Source organism: Carassius auratus, chromosome 28, assembly GCF_003368295.1.
Source record: "Carassius auratus strain Wakin chromosome 28, ASM336829v1, whole genome shotgun sequence".
Lineage (NCBI taxonomy): Eukaryota > Metazoa > Chordata > Actinopteri > Cypriniformes > Cyprinidae > Carassius > Carassius auratus.
This window is the reverse complement of record NC_039270.1, coordinates 6,864,778-6,883,790: the sequence shown is the minus strand read 5'-3', so window position 1 is coordinate 6,883,790 and position 19,013 is coordinate 6,864,778. Positions and strand designations below refer to the sequence as shown.

The 19,013-nt window shown below is 38.6% G+C and overlaps 1 protein-coding gene across 2 annotated transcripts in view; it reads right to left on the bottom strand.

The window, feature by feature from the left end:
• lmtk2 (lemur tyrosine kinase 2) overlaps window positions 1-19,013 on the bottom strand; it is a 35,450-nt gene that overhangs the window by 4,604 nt on the left and 11,833 nt on the right. The window contains exons 2-12 of one of the 2 annotated variants that reach the window (XM_026207463.1): window positions 16,457-16,587; window positions 16,190-16,340; window positions 15,220-15,296; window positions 14,616-14,734; window positions 14,067-14,154; window positions 7,913-8,043; window positions 4,275-4,359; window positions 4,071-4,192; window positions 3,480-3,629; window positions 535-3,394; window positions 308-440 (exon numbers count right to left, since the gene is read on the bottom strand). In XM_026207463.1, the coding sequence (XP_026063248.1) occupies window positions 308-440; window positions 535-3,394; window positions 3,480-3,629; window positions 4,071-4,192; window positions 4,275-4,359; window positions 7,913-8,043; window positions 14,067-14,154; window positions 14,616-14,734; window positions 15,220-15,296; window positions 16,190-16,340; window positions 16,457-16,587 (4,047 nt within the window). The remainder of the gene's footprint in view (window positions 1-307; window positions 441-534; window positions 3,395-3,479; window positions 3,630-4,070; window positions 4,193-4,274; window positions 4,360-7,912; window positions 8,044-14,066; window positions 14,155-14,615; window positions 14,735-15,219; window positions 15,297-16,189; window positions 16,341-16,456; window positions 16,588-19,013) is intronic. The other variant, XM_026207464.1, reaches the window with a different exon arrangement.

Sequence of the window (19,013 nt, the reverse complement as noted above, 5' to 3'; positions counted from 1 at the left end):
TTTTATGTGTACTGCTTACACAAATGTAGCAAATACAGTCTTTATAAGCTTTCCATTGAAAAACAGCAAACTGTCGTCGATGCTCGAGGCTTAGAGCTTTATAATGATAAGATTAAATTTGTCCCGTTTCATTTAATCCATCCATAAACACTGACACGTGCAAGTTGAGGGGCGTTGAGGATGCCCGCGTCGGGGTGCTGGCTAACAGGTTAAAAATGCAAAGGAAAAACTTTTCCATTTTTAGTACAAACGCTGTCATGTAAACATACCCATGAACTGTCAAGAAAGAAGTGAACACAGTCATTACCTTCTTCATCAGTGGAGCTCTCGGAGTTGGTAAATCTGTTAAGATAGCTGGAGGAGGCCCCTGGACTGCTGAAATCAGACAACTGACTACTGGGGTCAAGAGTATGCTCACTAAGTTCCTTTGTTGGGGTCTCCTATTCGGTAGAAAAACAGGCAGTCAGGCATAAAAAAAAAACAATCAAGCTGTATTTAAACAGATTAGTAAAAAACAAAAGGAAAACAACAGACCTGGTCAAAAAGGTAGACGGTGACATCGTCAAAGAATGACACTCCGCGTCTATTATCTCCATTGTTGCCCACTTCTGATGTTGCTTTAGCAGTCTGAAGAGATTTGGGTTTCAGCAGGCTTTTGAGGTTGAGGGAACTGATGTCGTCGGAGATGATAACAGGTACCGGGTGCACAACATCATCCTCACTGCACTCAGAGCTAGAGCTGTGTAATCGGTAGCCACGCATATCCTCATCTGAATCATCGCTGTTCTCATCTTCTTCATCAGCATCCATGCCATCCTCGGTGCCGAATTCCAGTGAGGATCGATCGAGCTTGCCCAAGTATTTCCCCTCCATATCTGGCTCCTTCTTCTTTGTTATCTCCCCAGCATATGTTCTGGTTAGTTTTGCATGGACCATGACCATGTCTGTTGAGGGCTGCACTGAGGTAGTGGATGTTGCTGCATGTTCTGGGGCTGCATGGGGATGAGTCTGGTCAGAGTCATCAACAGTCAATGGTTTTTCCTGACTCCAGTCTTCCTCAGTGGTGAGAACCAACTCAGGAAGTACAGTCCTTGTGGCCTGGACATCACCCTCAGTTAATTCTAAAGTAGGACCTGCGGATTCAGGGGAAGTCTCGGATACCAAATGCTCCTCCACAGCTTCGGTTTCTTGATTTTCGCCAGCTTCTCGGTTCCTCTGGAGCCAAAATGAAGCATCTCCAGGGATGCTTCCACTGATGTCATCACTCTTCTTATCCAGTTCCTCGTTGTCTGAGAAGTAAGCAGAGTCTCGGTAGTTTCCACCTAAGGGAAATTCACCAGGTACTTGTTGGTGATCAACTCTACCACCATTCACCTGAACATCAGGTACAGGGTCCACGTCAGAAATGACAATTTCTGGTGGAACCAGTGCTGCAGGCTCCATGGCGCTTCCCAACTCATTTTCTTCAGAGGAATCCCTCAAGTCTGTTTGAGAGTTCCACTCAGGTGACTCCAGGTTTTCAGTTTCATACCCACTGTCAGCTGCTTTGTATGGGGGTTGAAGCTTATTGACAGGCATTTCCAAAGACTGTCCATGCACCACATCCAAAGAGTCTAAAGAATCTGGCGTTTCAGCCGAATTTTCAATGGTTGGAAGAGTGGAAGAGGAGCTATCATCAAGAAGGCTGTCCTGACTTATTTGGTCAAGACAGGTGTCTGAAACCAACAGTGAGGACATGTCCTGAGTTATTTGGTTGTCCAATAAAGTTTCTTGAACTTGATCGATGGCTTCTGATGGTGGAATATCATTGGACGTCTTCTTGTCCAGCTCTATTATATCACTCATTGAGTCGCTACTTGTTAGACCTTCAGTGAGGCCATCTTCTGTACACTCACCAGCAGGTGAAGTGGTAAAGCTAAGCTCAGCTGCATCGCTAGTTCCTTGATACTGCCCATTCTCCTTTGTGGCTCCGAAGCTTTCTTCAAGGCTGGGGGATTTGGCATTGATGCGCATATATGTATCTGCAGTGGCACTATCAAGGGATTGATGACTATCAGATGGACTGTCAACAATGACCTCAACACTCTCAGAGGTAGAATCAGAAGAGGAGTAGTTCCCAGATTTTGGAGAACGCAAAGAGCCATTTGTGTCTGGCAGGTGGTTGCTACAGGTTTGTCCTGTTACTGATATATCAAAAGGCACCATTGTTTCTTTTCCTTTCAAAGGCGACAGAAAATCATCTAAAATAGGGCTGACTAAGTCTAAGAATTCATCCTTAAGCTGCGCAGAATTCCCAGCTGATTTCAAAGACTCACCTGTGAGGTTTACACTATCTGAGACATCAGTCTCAATGCTAGAGCTCATGGTCTCCTGGATATTTTTTGATTCAGACAGTGACTTGTCCTTCAATAGGCTGTTATCTTTAAGAAACAAGAAGTTTTCAGCCAGTTTCTCAGTGTTAAGAAGCTTCATTACATCTGAACTCTGCTGATCAGAGACCTCCAGGTGAATGGCTTCAGTTCCAACCCCTAAAAAAGACTTCTGAAAACTGTCACTTGTCTCTTTCCCATTGGCTTCACCATCAGATTCCCTCTGTACATTCATCTCCGGGAGCTCCATAAAACCTCCCGTGAATGAATGGGAATCTTCTAGTTTTGCATGACCCTCACCGAAAATGTTGGTATGGTAAGGGCTCTCATGTTCACTTGAGGACCATATGTGGCTGTCCTGAAGGTAAGAGTCTTTTGAGTCAATGCTCTGATGGAAGAAGTCAGCATCCGTACTGGATTCATCCAATCGGGCATCCTGTAAGACTACATACTGATGCTGCTCTGAAGCACTGGTACTTTCAACACCCTGACTTTCCCCCATGCCAATTTCACTCTCATCTTGCTCCTCCAACTTAATAAAGTAGTCATTTCCAGAGGATGCTTTGTGTGCATCAAACACTGGCAAGGTTTCCGGGACTTTGCCATTTTCTCCTTGCGCTACAGTGTCAGGAAAATGAGCCTGGATATCTTGCCGTGGCACTGGAAAGAACATACTGTGGTAATTCAAAGTAGTGTCCAAGGCAGAGCGACTATGACTGTCATAGTGGTCATGCTTGGCTGCCTCCCACACATATTCAAAACTCAGCCCGTGACTCGTTTCAGTGACTGTGAGCACCTCGTCTGGTTCTCGGCCATCATCAAACTGCTCCAAGATGGGGAAGGAGGAATGACTGATAGTGGCTTGACGAGTGGTGGGATTGGGTTTGAGAGAGCTCCAACGCTGCTCGAAGTCATCCTCCACATCTTTTTGACCCTGCATACGGAGGTAGGTGAGCAGGCGGTGGACCTCTTCAGCAGTGGCCCTCTTGTCTGCCGGCAGCCAACAAAACTGTAGGACCTCATACCTGTAGACCAAAGCATGCCATTAACAAGTTTCAACAGAGAAACTGATGTTGTTTATAAAAGCAGAGACCTCTGTGAAAAACGAACCATCTTTCTGAGTATGGTAAGTCCAATTGTGGCTTGAGAAGTCTGACTTGTTGATCCTTGAGCACATGGTGGAGCACTTCTCTATCTGACAGGTGAGGATATGGCTGCTTTGCACCTTCAAACAGCTCCCACAATGTCACACCCAATGCCCTAAAAACAAAAATCTTGTTATGTTATGAACATATTCAATTACATAAATTGTAAATATATAGTACATAAAAGGCAATTGTCCAAAAAACAAGACTTTGAACATATAATATCAATCATCATCAAACATAAAAAGGGGGATGTCTTGTAATAAGACCAGCTGGCTGACATACAAGCCATCATTTGGGCCGTCTGAGTGATTCATAGATGCTATAAGAGTCAAAGACCTTTAAATTCATGACCCTGCATTCAGATAAGTGCAGCGGGAGCTCGCTTTCAGAGGGCTCTGATCTTCTGACTGCTGTGGGAAGGCACAACTTTACTACTGTTTTACTACTATCTTTTCTCTTTACACTTTTTATTCTATTCAGAAGACACAAGCCTGCAAAAGTGCATCCTGTTACCCAACTAAACATAGGGTAACTATGATTAAGAGTTACGTACCAAACGTTGCTGGGTTTAGTCTGTTCTGATGTGATCACACCGCCATGCAGCTCACCAATCAGCTCTGGGGCAAGCCAGCGCAGTGCTACACATTGGTCGTCTTCTGTTATGATGTAATCCTCCTGGCAAGCCCAAAGAAACAATATTGTTACAAGAGAAAGTGTTATATCAAAAATTAACTGATCCTGCCTTTTCAAGCTTTACCTTAAAACTCGAAGGGCCAATGCCATAATCTCCTACTTTGACAGTCAGGTCTGTTGTGAGATAGCAGTTCCTCAAAGCCAAATCACTGTGAAGGAAGATAGGAGCATGACTTTAAAAAATATATTCACATTTAAATTGAATATTGAATCAATTGAATTAATATTGAATTAAATTGAATCAATAACAGGCATTAAGTGACTATGTACGGTTTGTGATTGGGAACCAATGCCACAAGATATAATAAATGGCATGTAAATTTTTACAAGAAAGCCTGAGATCCTGACTTTTTTTCTCCTATTTACAACTAGCTTATATTATCACTCCTAACTAAAATATGATTTGCAAGTTGTCGTGATTTTTTGTTTTTTTAAACTGGCTTTGAGCTAATGACCAGCTAAAAACCCACTGAAAAGTTGTCATTGTCTCTATCCACTATGTGTCCAATTAGTGTAAGTGCATGCTGACAGCGTGGACACATAATTAAGTCATGAGTGAGCCTGTTTTTTTGTTTGCTTCCCAACGCCATGCCAGAGGTAATGAGTGAGTGTGTTTTACAGTGTGGTTTGACCCAAAGGTTACTGGGAACAGACTAGCAGAAGTGTCCATGTTGCTTCATATGATTTTTTTAAATTTGTATTTATTTATTTTTTTCTGGTGAGGGCAGTACAAATCGGAGCTGCAGATTACTAGTTGAGCCCTTCATGGCAGGGCAATAAAAACACTGATGCTGGAGCTTTTTCCAACGCACTCACTCGCACAACACTAGAACATTGTTTCTAGATGGGAACAATGTGTCCACTGAAGCAGTAAGTGGGACGGAAGGACATATGGTGTCTCATTCAGACTGAGCTCTTGAACATGCCAGCTCTGATTTCAGCTTTGGCCATCTTTTGCGTCTCTTTTACACCCTCTCTCGGGAAACCGCTGACACTAGCGGTGTGCTCATACTGCACAGGACTACTGTCATGCTCACTGAAACCACTGCAAGATAAATGGACAGATATTTTAGACGCTACACTCTGGCCTTGGCAAAAGGGGCAAATACAGTAGCGTTGACGGGTCACTGAGAGGCAGAGATGTGCTTTTGACCATACATGGAAAATTCACAGGGTTATTATCCTTAACTAAAACTAAAACCATTAAAAATGTTTCTGTTACTTGAAATAAATGTTAAAATAAATTAAAATCGTTTTAATAGTTGCAAAAGTAACATTTGTCCTTTTTCATTTAGTTCAAGCACTAAAATAACAAAAAATAAATAAACTTATGAATAAAAATAAATGAATAAATATATGAAGATTTAAAGAAAGGCAAAAACACAACAAAATAACTAAAACTTTAACTAAAATTACAATTAAAACTAAAAATATAAAATCATATAAAAATTACTTAAAAACGATAACATTAGACAAAGTAGATATATATAGCATTGGTACTAAAATAACACTGGTGTGGTAGTAAATAATAATATTTAAGAAAAAAGCGAATTCTATCTGCATGATAAAAAAAACAATTATATCTGTAGCACAATGAAACATCAATGTCCGAGCACAATGTAAAAAAGAGAAAATTTCCAGCTTTGGTAGAAGAATACAGTTACAGTCAACACTGACTTTTTTAAATAAATCAGAAAACTAAAATATGCCAGACCTCAGGGAATGGGGGGTAAAAAATTGTTCCCGCTAATACAGTTCTGGAGTTATTAGTGAAACATTTTTTATTAAAGTGCCACCTGATGTTGAGTGGGTGTCTGTGCACTTGCCCGAGTAGAGGGTGAGATTTGGGGTCACTCCACCAAGAGGCTGGACTTTACTGTTCTGATGCAGAGTTACTTCAGTCACAAACAATAAAAATCTCTCACCAAAAACAAAGTTCTTCTTTGGTTCTTCTCTGTTGCTTACACCCGTCAAATTAAGCAATGAGGGTTCAACAGGCCTTTGTGCATATAAGAGATCTTAAAACAGGGCTTCTGCAGGATTTTTAAGCTTAAATTTAAGACTTTTTAAGACCTCTTTTAAGGGGTAGGGCAATGTCTATATTACCATATAATGTACCATAAAATTACTGTAAAAAGCATAATTTACAATTCAGATACAAGTGTTCACAAAAACAAAGTTTTACAAAATGGTAAACTTTACATTTCAGCCTTTCAAAAGTATTAATTAATATATTTAAAACATTATTAAATAAATTATTTTATAAATTAAATAACATACATAAGGGGTGTGCGATATTGATTAAAAAAAAAAGATATCTATAAAATATTCTGGGATAACAATAATTGATAATTGAAGATTATATTTTGCTGAGTGTGTTAATGTGTTGATGTTTCAAGGACTATTCTTTTTTATTCTTCATATTCTGCGTGGGCAGTTCACAGCAATAATAGAAGTTAATAATTTCCATCAAGTTTTAAGGGCATTTTTACTTTTAAGTTTGTTTTTTTCTAAAAGTGAGTACCATCTTTTAAGTTAGATTCTTGCATTTGGGTTGTTCCCAAGCAAATTAAATCAGCATCAACAGAATTTATCTTTGCAATGCAGAGGAAACACAGATGCGGCATTAGAAGTGTCATTTACATGCATTTGGTGAACACTTGTTTAATGCAGCTAAGAGGGACATGGAATACCTTAACCTACAGTTGAAAATGCAGTTATTTAATGTTTAACATAAAATATTGAAAACTGATGTTTGAAATTAAAAAAAAGAAGATACCTTAATTGTGAAATTAAAACCGCCAGTAGCTGGCAGTAAGTTAAAAAGCGAGTTTTGAAGTTTGTCACATTCAGCCCTATCGCAATTGTGCTTTTTCAGTCCCCAAATTTAAGACCTCTTGAAATCATAATTAAGATTTTCTTGTACAATTTAAGACTTTATAACTAAACTTAAGAATTTTTAAGACGGAAACCCTAAAAATAGCCGCATTTGCACATGCAATTGGCTAAAAAGTTATCACTGCTCTTTGGGCTTCGTGACACTCCAGACAGCTAAACCACTTCATGTAGATGTCCACAGTGGGAATGTCAAACAGCGTTTTGCAGGGAACAAACTTTGAATAAAAAAATCTAAGAGCTGCAGTATTTTCATGATAGCCACAACAACAGCAAGGAATCTCCATTCCTCCTTTGGATTTGTAGGCCAGATAACCCCGCCCACCCCCTGCGCCCCATTCGGGGGGATCCTTTTACACTTAAACCGCAGAATCATCATATCCCAGTGGCGGTGGACAGCCAACACCCCATAATCCAGGGGAGCTGTGCAATCAGACACCTTTCAGCATATTCTGAGCATGCGGGAGGGCACAGACGCGCTCAGCATGGCAAGACACCCTAGATAACTCAGCCTTCCTCCAGAAGACTGGAAGGGGAAGAATGAAAGTGCAACATGGCCTTGCACAGCGCCGTGGCCTTTTTTGGAAAAGAAGAGGCCGACTAGTGCAGTGGCAGAAAGGCTGGACAAAAACACACACGTGCAACTGCAACGGACGCATTCGGACTGATGCCACGAGTTGCTTTAAACATGCTTGTGTGATGTTTGCATAAAGGTTAACCAATGTCAAACCAATGAGAAATGGAAATGTAATGTATGTGCATCTTTGAGATGTAAATTGAAGTCAAGGTCATATTTGCATGGTTAACCTGTGCAGGAAGTTGTGCTTGTGCATGTGGGTGACCCCAGCAGCGATCTCGCAGGCCATTTTCTGCAGCTGTAGCAGTTCTCCGTTCCTGTACAGCCATTCATGCTGAGAAACGTAACTCTTCAGGTCCCCCTAAGACACAAAAAAACAAACACGAGGGCAAGAGTTACAGGACATTCATGACCCAGCCACACTCAATAACATTTAACGACCACGGAATCAAACATTCTGCTGAATAGAAGCATCTTGGGAAGCAGATATCACAGCACTCAGATTGAAATGATCAAGTTTGTTTGAAGGTAAATCAATCCTGCACTATATTTTCAGCCAGTGTGTGAAAGGTAACTTGGGGCAGCAGCCACAGAGGGGCAGTATTCTCTCTCTGTACAGATGCCGTTCTGCTGCATGGGCAACTCAACCAAATAAGGGAAAGGTGGTTTCATAGAGACTACTATATGCTGTGTCACGGTAATTTAAAAATAAAAAAGCAGCAGTAAGACAGTGCGGGCAAATCAGGGCTGTTCAGCTCTGTTGGGTTTCTGGGCTGAAGACTACAGTCCAGTTTAACTCAGGGAGAAAAGTGCATTTTTTTAAGAAGCAGCAGAAAAATAAGCTGGAGTGTCTTGTTAGTGTTTTTTTTTTAAAGTCACTCACTTGATTTAATTTGTTCTGTTTTGTTTTGCTTTTTGTTTAGTTTGTTGCCTTTATATTTTGCTTTGCTTTTTGTTTAGATTTTCTTTTTGTTTTGTTTTTTTCTGTGCTTTGATTGGTTTAGTTTAATTGTTTTACTTTGATTCACTTTTAAAAATTTTGCTTTGATTTTCTTTGCTGTGCTTTGATCTATTTCTTTTTTTTTTTTTTTTTTTTTTTTTTTGCTTTGATTTGCTTTATTTTGATTCATTTTTCTTGTAGTTTTGTTTTGATATAATTGTTGAAACTAACTACACACTCAGCCTTAGCCCATAGCCATACATCAATAAACAAATATAGATATATTAACTAGTCAGATGAATCATTCAACCCTTTTCACAATTTTAAGTCTACTCACTCAACGAATGAGTATTATTACGCAAGTCACAGAGGACGTAGACACTGGTCTCGAGAGGATCCTGATATCTCAGACTCCTAGCGACACAGGGCAAAGTACTCCCTTTGAAATGCTGCGGGAGAAAGAGCGGTACAGCTGGCAGCCATGTAATATATGATTAACTTTCTGTTAAATCAGCCAACCTTTATAGCAAGCAGGCTGGTAAGGGAGCTTTGTTTGCACAGGACATAAAGCAAGGCAAACTGTTTTACCTTTTATCTATTCATTTTTAAAAATGATTCCTCTTTGGTTATGATGACACGATTAAAAGCATATCTGAGTTACTAAACATTCACCCAAAAGGTGGAAAATAAATCCAAAGAGGAAAAAAACTAAAAAATGTAACTGATACCTATTTTTAGTATGATTAAGCTTTTTGCACATATGATATGACAGCATTATTATTACTGTATTTTACTTTTAACATAAAACGTAATTCCCGTTATTCTCATTGGTGATGAAAAAAAAACCATGAACGTGGAAAAAAGCCAAGCAAATATTCTCCTTTCTTTCTTTTGGTTTTTGGGTGGTATAAGGCTTACAGATATTACTGTAATTTTTTTTTTTTTTTTTTTTTTTCTAAAGTCATTTCAAGTGCACAGCACTGAGAAACACATGATTACTTTTAGATCTCAGTAAATCTTACCAGGGGCTTGGTCTGCCTTTAAACACATAAACACGCATACACTTAATGCAGCTCCCTAAAGAAAGCCTTTACAGGAGAGACTGTCACTCAATCAGAGAGCAACTGGCATTCTGCAAACCAGCTCCAATTGCACCCTACAGCTATATTTCTCTCTAAAATGCACCATGTCAGGGTTACCAATGGTTACCAGCGATACACAAAGGAAATCATGCTCCAAATGAGCTCCCCTATACCTCCAAAGAGTGACATGTAGAGCATATATTTTAATATAAGGGAAAATATGAGAATCACAGTGATGGGACATACAGTGGTGTTAAAAAAAGATCTTCCTCCTCTGCACCTTACAAACTGGAAATGAGTAGACCAGCAGCTGACTCTCATTAGGAGAGGGGTGCAGTATGTTCAGAATGGGATACTAGCGTGCTTCTTACTGCATACTTGTATAAATATACTACTGCTCAAAAGTTTAGGGTTGGGAAGAGTTTTTATTCAGTAAGGAAGCACTACATTTATCAGTAAAGACAGTAGTAAGACATTTATGTATCAAAAATGTATATTTTAAATGTGTTGTTCTTTTGAACGTACGATTCATTAAAGAATCCTGTTAATTAAATGCATCAGGGTTTCCACAAAAATATTAATCAGCACAACACGGATAGTTATAAGACCTAATAATAAGAATGTTTCTTGTGCAGCAAAACACCATGTAACACTGAAAATGCATTAAAAATAAAGTTTTTGTAATATTACTGTTCCTAATATTACTGCTTTCACTGTATTTTAATCAAATAATTCCAGCCTTGTATAAACATATTACAAACTTTTACTGACCCCATACAGTCGCACAAGCAAGAACAAATGGTGACAAAATGCCCTGACCTAAAGAGATCCATTTAGCTTGGAAATATTGTTATTTTTGTCAGTCTGAGCCAAGAAAGCGACATATATTTGAGGCTTGAAGGAGAAAATGTGGTTGTAAACGCATTGAATTCTGATCTGGTTATATACTGCAGATTTTGGCAAACACTGTAGGTTAAACATCAAGAAAACTGCACTGTCCACAGTAAACATACCACACACTGGAAAATAATACAAGTAGTATGCTATTCTGAATACAACCAAACCTCTCAATATGAATACTCATCCCACACAAACTGGCCTGGGATGATTCGAGGTCACAACTGTGCAGTTAACAGCTGTCTTTAAAATGCCCAAGCTTCTCTGTTATTCTTCTTAGATGAGATTTTGTTGGACCGTACAACTGAACAGCTCTGTGTCTTAGCCTCTAGGTTCGTGTGAAGCTACACTCGGGAAGGAACAGCTCGGGTCGAAACCCGAGCCACAACACCAGCTAAGGAAACGGCCCAGACTGCATTACGCAACAGTGGGCTGCAGTGAGCTCATTCGGTCTCTCTGGAGACGGGCGGTGTGGCTCCAAGCCATCCACCTGCTCAGGCCCAGAGGATCCCAGACCACAGACACTGTTCCTAACAACTGGTCAGGTGTGCAGAATGTTCCTAACCACTGCCACTGTGGGATTAACACACAGCCAACTAATTACAGAGCGAGAGTGGAGTCGACCTCAGCAGAAACTGAAAGGAATTAGAGGATATTGTCTCAGATGGTTTAGTTCGTTTGTGCGAACGCGGAGCAGTGAACGGGCATGTCTCATGTTATTATGCTCCTGCAGATTAACTGAGAGTAACAAGACTCCATCTTTGTGGTCAAAGTGCGTAAAACCATTGGCAAGGAAGTCGTTAGATGATGCCATATGTGTTTTGTTTGTTTCACTTTGCCTTGCACATTTGAGACTTGCAAGCACACAGTGTGTCTTTATTGCAGCACTTTAGTATTTATAATAGCATTTGATATGTAACTTCATGCAGAGATATTCTAGTTAAATACAACTAAAAATGAAACCATAAAGTTAACCTTTGATAACATAGTTTAACTGAAATAAGATAAAACTATTTCCAAAGAAAAAACTTCTAATTTTCACTGTGTTTTAACTAATATTACAAAAAAACTTATATTAAAATGATATAAACTTAAATAAAAATTATATTGACATACTAAAAAAATAACTGATTAAAATGACAAACAGCACAGAAATTATTGAAAATTATGAGAGAAAAAACTAGAGTAGTATCTCTTTGATACTTAAATAATAAACTATGTTTAAAGACATCTTCAGAATAAAAATATTGCTTTTTAAGGTTTTATTATTATTATTTTTATTTAAGCACAAAAACAAAGTTATTAAACGTTATATAAAAAAGTCGGTAACACTTTAGTATAGGGTCCAATTCACACTGATAACTGGTTGTTTATTAGCATGTCTATTATTAAAATATTGGCTGTTTATTAGTGTTTATAAAGTACATATAATGTATGACATACATAAACCTAAACAATACCCTAAACTTAACAACTACCTTATAAGCTATTAATAAGCAGCAAAAAAGGAGTTAATTGAGGCAAAAGTCATAGTTAATGGTTAGTTAATAGTGAGAATTGGACCCTAAAATAAAGTGTGACCAAAAAGTCTTGTAAATTGCACTGCAATTGCAACTGGAAAATCTTTTTCACAATCATATTCTACTAGTACTTTAGCAGTATGGTGATAAAATGCACCAACGCAGCAAGATAAGAGTGACCGTGTCAGTAAAAGAACCCCGTTGCTTTATTGGGATATGAGGGAAGCGGAGAGCTACCTACTGCATTCTCAGGCACAAGCAGCACACCCGAAATAGATCAAGAAAAACAGAAAATAAATCAAAGGGCAAGAAGCAGCCCACTGACAGACACAGGCTGTGTAACTCATGACAGATGCTGGCCTAATGAAGGTGCTGGGAACAGATGAAGCAGTGAGGTGCGCTGGAGTATCAGTGCTTTCATCAGACTTGTCCGATAAGAATTTGAGATTCAGTGTGTGGCTGTGAAACAAGATTCCACAACGGCCAGTTCAGCTGCTTACAAGAGTGCAAGACAAGATGAGCTGGAGCCCAGACAAGATGCTGAAGTATTAAGAACAGATGTTTTCAAGTTGCTGAATCATCATTGATTAAAATAAAAGATAGATAATGAGTACCTAACACAATGAGGTCATGAAGCCAACAAGTAATACATTGTATTCGATCTTATATGAATGACATCTTTTGCTAAAAGGACTAGCATCTGCTTATCCGCTTGCTTCATATACGTCTCATTTCACTGGTACAACAGAGTCAGAACAGATGCTATAGATGGCAATAATAGCACAGAAACAAAACGTTTTAAGTCATTTTGAAAAGTTGTGCTCTTACAAAGCCATCAAATTAAGATACGGTTTGAGTCTCTTGTAAAATTAGCTAATTTGTTCACGCTAGCATCCTCTTTTTAATCTTGAAGAAAAAAACCTACCCAAAATTTATAATATGAACTAAGTAGGAACTTCATCGGAGAGCTAGAAATCAGAGAATATATATACTACCGTTCAAAGTCAGTAACAAAAAAAAATGTTTATTCAGCAAGAACTCAAAGTGACAGTAAAGACATTTATAATCTTACCAAAGACTTCTAATTCAAATAAACGCAGTTCTTTTTAACTTTCAAATATTCCTGAATGTAGCATAGTTTCTACAAAAATGTTAAGTAGCACAACTGTTTTCAACATTAGCTGGGTTTCTATTACAGATTTGCGCAAAACTTTCGCGCTTTTTTATAAATGTCGATTAAAAACTTGACAGCGTTCATTTGTTTCTCTTGCGGTAAGTCATGCTGATGGATTTTGTCAGGTTTACATACACTGCAGCCACCACACAAGCCATAATTTTATATCGAAGGAGATATATGCTTCTATCTTTTGCGAAGTAGCGTGGAGAGCCACTTTTGAAACATGCGGTGGCGCGGCTGGTAGAAACACAAGCTGTAAATAAGGGGTTATCCAAGCATTAATGGAAAACCCTTTATACTTGAAAGTTCCCAAATATGAGGTGTTTGTTGGAGGTTATAGTATATTTACAAATGATCATACGATTTTTACATATGCCAGGTCAACTGTAAATGTAAAAAAAAAAAATATTTGCATGACTTCCATTGCAGTTTTCCTCTTTTGAATTGCCTGAAAAATAACCTCATGTGAGCGAAAACTTAACAGGCATAATTTCAATTCACAATTTGAAGGGCGATGGAAAAACAGCTATTGATGATAAGAAGAAATGTTTCTAATTTCTGAAGAATCATGTGACACTGAAAACTGGAGCAATGATGCAGAAAATTCAGCTGTACATTACAGAAATAAATTACATTTATAATATATATATATATATATATATATATATATATATATATATATATATATATATATATATATATATATATATATATATATATATATATATATATATAATAAAAATCAGATCACACAAATCGATAACTTACCAGTTCACAGTACTCAAAAACAAGCAGGAAAGGGACGGCCTCCACACACTGACCATGACACTGCAGTATATTAGGATGCTGAAGAACCCTGTGAAAACACAATAAATGAAAAACATGCATCTAGCCATATATATCAGACTCGGCTCACCGTAATAATGTTTATACATTATAACAGCTTTAAAGATAACGTTTAAAATGAAAGTATGATTTTCACTAGAAATTATTCTCTGCTTACTTGGCCAAATGTTACATTTTTTTGTAAGTGCAAAGGTTTTTATTTTCTTTCTCATTTTCTAAGCAAAATATAAATGATGGGATGGTTGCGTTTGGAGGGTTGGGTGAGTTCCCTTTAAGATGTTTGCAGTCTAGATATGATGCAAGTGCCAACCAAATCCCAGTGGATAAACTCAAGTCCACCTTACATTATTTGAATTAGTTTCAAAGTTGATGTGCTTACAGTAGATCAAAACTTCACATATATTGAAATAATCGCTACTAACATTAGATACTCAACACATTTTTTAGATTCCTGGGTGAAGGCGCTCTCACCTGTACGGGTCTCCCTGCTGCAGGAACTCATTCTGCTCTTTGGAGCTGGCGCTGGCCTTCAGCTCTTTGACAACCGCTCGGGCAACTCCGGGGTCAACGTAGATCTCACTGAGCAGCACCTGTCAGAAACAGACAAATGACTTTAATAATGAACCAATCAAGGTGATTCGGAAAGGAAGCGAGTCCTTCCGGCAAACGAGGCCTGCTTGGTGTATCACAGCGTAGCAGGTGGCTCAGATGAGGATGTTCCCATGGCACAACTAGGCAGAAAAAAGCATCAGGAAACAAGGTTTTCCCTTAAGTCCTAATCTCGGTAAACACATCCACACACAGGCTGCGGGAGGAACGTGAGTGCCGTATAACGCTCCCTCGTACACGTCAAACTCTGGCCCCCGAGGACCCCTGGCATAGAGATGGGAGCAAGTACCAACAAGATCATGAGATGTGATTATTTAAGATGATTCCTCAGGAGAAATTGTACATTTGTCCTTGAAAAATACTTCAGAAGTCACAGCTCTGCTTTCACACAATGTATGTAACAAGATTCTACCAATACACCTTCACACTTTCAGTGTGCTGTGTAAATACAGGAAGACAAGCTTACCTTTCCAAACCAGCCGTTCCCGATCTCCTGAATGTAACTGAGAGAGTGTCGTGCCACGTGAGGACCTGATGAGACATCTATAAGACCAAATATCAGACAGACATAGAGATGGATTAATGTGACCAAATAAACAGCAAATGCAAGGAAAAGGATAAAGACACAGTAATGCTTCAGCTACTCTGAATACAACGTTATGTAAGGCTGACCCTTTAGTCATCACAATACAGTTTCTTTCAGAAATATTTTGAAAGTGATTAATCTACTTTATTCAATAAATGTAAAGACTACACACAGATGTTTACTATTACTATATGCTATTCTCACTAGAGGTAATACAATACATCAGGCTTTGTTCATCTGTCAAGTTAACTATCTGTATCATGCATCTTTACACCGCAGCCTTCACGTCCCAACAATACTTCAGATTAATTGCGTTGAGAGCAAAAAATGCATACCTAAATCTTTTAGAAAAAGCTGTAATGTTTCCAGTTTTATCCCTATAATATACACTACCAGTCAAAAGTTTTTATTGTTTTTTAAAGAAGTCTCTTCTGCTCACCAAGCCTGCATTTATTTGATCCAACATACAGTAAAAGCAGTAATATTGTGAAAGGTTTACTATTTAAAATAGCTGCTTTCTATTTAAATATATTTTAAAACGTAACTGATTTATGTGATCAAAGCTGTATTTTTATCATCAATTATTATTATTTAGTAAGGATGCTTTAAATTGATCGAAAGTGATGATTAAGGCATTTATAATGTTACTAAAGATTTCCATTTCAGATAATATGAGAAATAGAAAAGTTTTTGCTGTATTTTGGATCAAATAAATGCAGGCTTGGTGAGCATAAGAGAATTCTTTAAAAAGAATTAAAACATCTCGTGGACCGCCAAAGTTTGAACTTTCACTCCATGCAAAGGAGTGCGTTCGCAGATGTGCTGAGAGGGTAAGGCACGTGTTTCTGACCTGTCATCCGGGGCAACTGGAGGTGAGGGGGTCCAGGGAGGGGCACAGGTGGAACAGCGAGTGTGTAAACCTCCGCAGGCGACTGCATAGAGGGGGTGTCCTCTGCTGGGGGGGTGAAATCAACCTCATCCTCAAAGTGGTCTTCAAACTCCTGACACGTCACAAATCACATTTGAAATGAATACCAGTGACAATCAAGAAATACTCTTCAACTGTTCAAACTTTTCAGTCAGAGCAGGTACAAACAACAGACTTGATTCCACTCACCTTAAAGTTGATCTCTTGCTGTTTGCAGCAGGAAGCACAGTTGAGCAGCAGGACCACAAGGGCCACCAACACAGCCAGAGACAACAGCAGCGAGACGGTCAGAGAGAAATCCACATACCCAGCAGCCTCTGCTGAACACAAACACCCGATTAAAGCTCAGATCATCTTTTAGAGGGAATCCCTTGGGTAGCAAGCAGGATTATTTGAAATGAGAGAGACCACGCACTCATTTAATCATTCCTCTGCTCCAGGACACTGATCTGCTTAGCTTTCTAGAGTAACAACACAGCAAGCTCCCATCAAGAGAGGTTAAAAGCCTAGTTAACACCAAGAACTGGTTAGAATGGGATCCATATATTTATGACACTTCACACTAGAACACACACATCTGATGTAGACAGTGTATGTGCAGGTTATTTAAAGAAACTATTAAAGGCCGTGTAGCAGGGTTCATTTTTTTATTAATTTGTGCAACTTGCTTGTTGGTAATAAACATTTAAACTGTTATCCATTGTATTTTATGTTGTTGGGTATCACAAAAAAGAATATAATACGAAAAGTAGCTACTATCTTACAGCGGTCTCCTTTCCCCCACAATGCATTGCATCACGTCACGTTGGGGAGAGAATTTACCAAAGCCGCCTTGAGAGCATTGAGAGTGACTAGAGAGACGAGAGTATTCAGATAGCGCAGATTATAGATAAATAGATTAATACATAGATATATATAGATAGACTACATCTATATATATATATAGATAGATAGATAGATAGATAGATAGACAGAGAGATAGAGATATCGACCAACAGCGACTCAAACGCACTCACTTCCCTACAGCACAAGCTTTCCAACGCAGTTTCCATGGGACAGCACCGCCCACACAAGCACCTGTCCAACACAGCGACACACACGTGGCTATGTTTGCATAAACATTTTCACCGGAGGAAGAGATAACACTTAGAAACGTCCATATAGCTAGCATGATGCCTTCTATTTCTAGATGACAAAGACAAAGTTTACCAGTTCTACGACACTATGACAAATGTTACCGATACTTATCTGAACTAACGTCATGATCACTTGCGACTACGTATAAAGAAAACGTTGATTTTTCACTCTGTGCTATTCAGTGACAGTAAAAAATATATGTGTCGTTATTGTGCACTGCTGCTTGTAGACTAGCTCCAGTGCTCATTGCTGCAATGCTAAATGATAGCAACTCATAAGGACACTTCACCAACTCGCCACTCATTCTCCTTGGATCATGCATTTAATTAGCTTTGACGGACATCAGTTCTTGGCTTTTCCTCATTTGCCCTCTCACGTCTGGCTGGTTTGAAATTACACGGCTGCGGGCCATCCATATATGTTGGCTCTTGCCACCTCTTCCTCATCCCAGTCAGTCGCTATAGCTCTGATGCTGCTTTCCAGGTAGGTTTTTGAGCTTGTAATCACTATTTCATACCACGACTAACGACTTTGTACCGTTCCAGGCAAGTTACGCCAAAATTTCTGAGCGCAATGAATTGTAGCTAGATTATTTATTTTATTACAACGTTACATTGACCTAAAATCATTTTTTCAATGTGTACCACTTGCATAAACACTGCATCCGCAAGGAGTATTTTTCGTAGGCGCTGCCATCGTTGTTTCGCGTGCTATGTGACCTCGGAACTCAGAGTATATCGATCTAGTACGAGTTCACGGGTGGGAAGTCACGGGTTTGACTGCCGTTCCAGTGCACATTCACGGGTTTAAGGTGGGAAAAACATGGGTTACAGGTTGCCTGGAATGCGGCATCATACTAAGCTGAGGCTACTTTTCTTCGACTTCTCCCCAACGTGACGTCATCACTGAGTTGCGTAAAAAAAAAAAAACGTTAATACCAAAAACTTAAAAAACTGGAATTGAAGATATTTTTAAAATGATATACATATCTTCACATTCTTCACTTCAAAACTAACTCAAACCATTTTCAGTAACCATAATTATATCTTTTTTTCCACTTGAGTTTTTATAGGCCACATTCTCACAGCTTTGAGCCACTGAATATGACTATAAAACAGCATAATTTGTTTATTGTGATTATGAAAACAGTAAACAGAATAAGAAATATTGCAATCATTTTGCTGCAGCTTAAAATAAAATAATAAAAAGGAGTGTATATCTTATAGTAAAACTGTAAAATTATAATTGCATCTTGATTTCCTCAATTTTAAGCATTGAAACGCGCTTTTATTTTATGCTTCCAAATAAATATGAGCAGCTGTTTTCAAAGTGAAGCCAGGCACGGTGTTCATTTGCACACATGCAGCTCCTAAAACAGTGTTTCAGTGTCCAAGAGCAGCTAAGGCTTATTTACTATGCATTTATTTAATTAAATCACAATCACACTTTTATCATTTGCATCCCAATATTGTTAAATTCTGATTTATTGCAAATCCCTCTTCCCTAGTAGATGGCTGTATTGATTTATAATTCTAATGAAGTGATTTCACACATTTTGCAATAGTTTCAAACATAATATATGTTTCTTGTACTTCGAGAGACCAATATT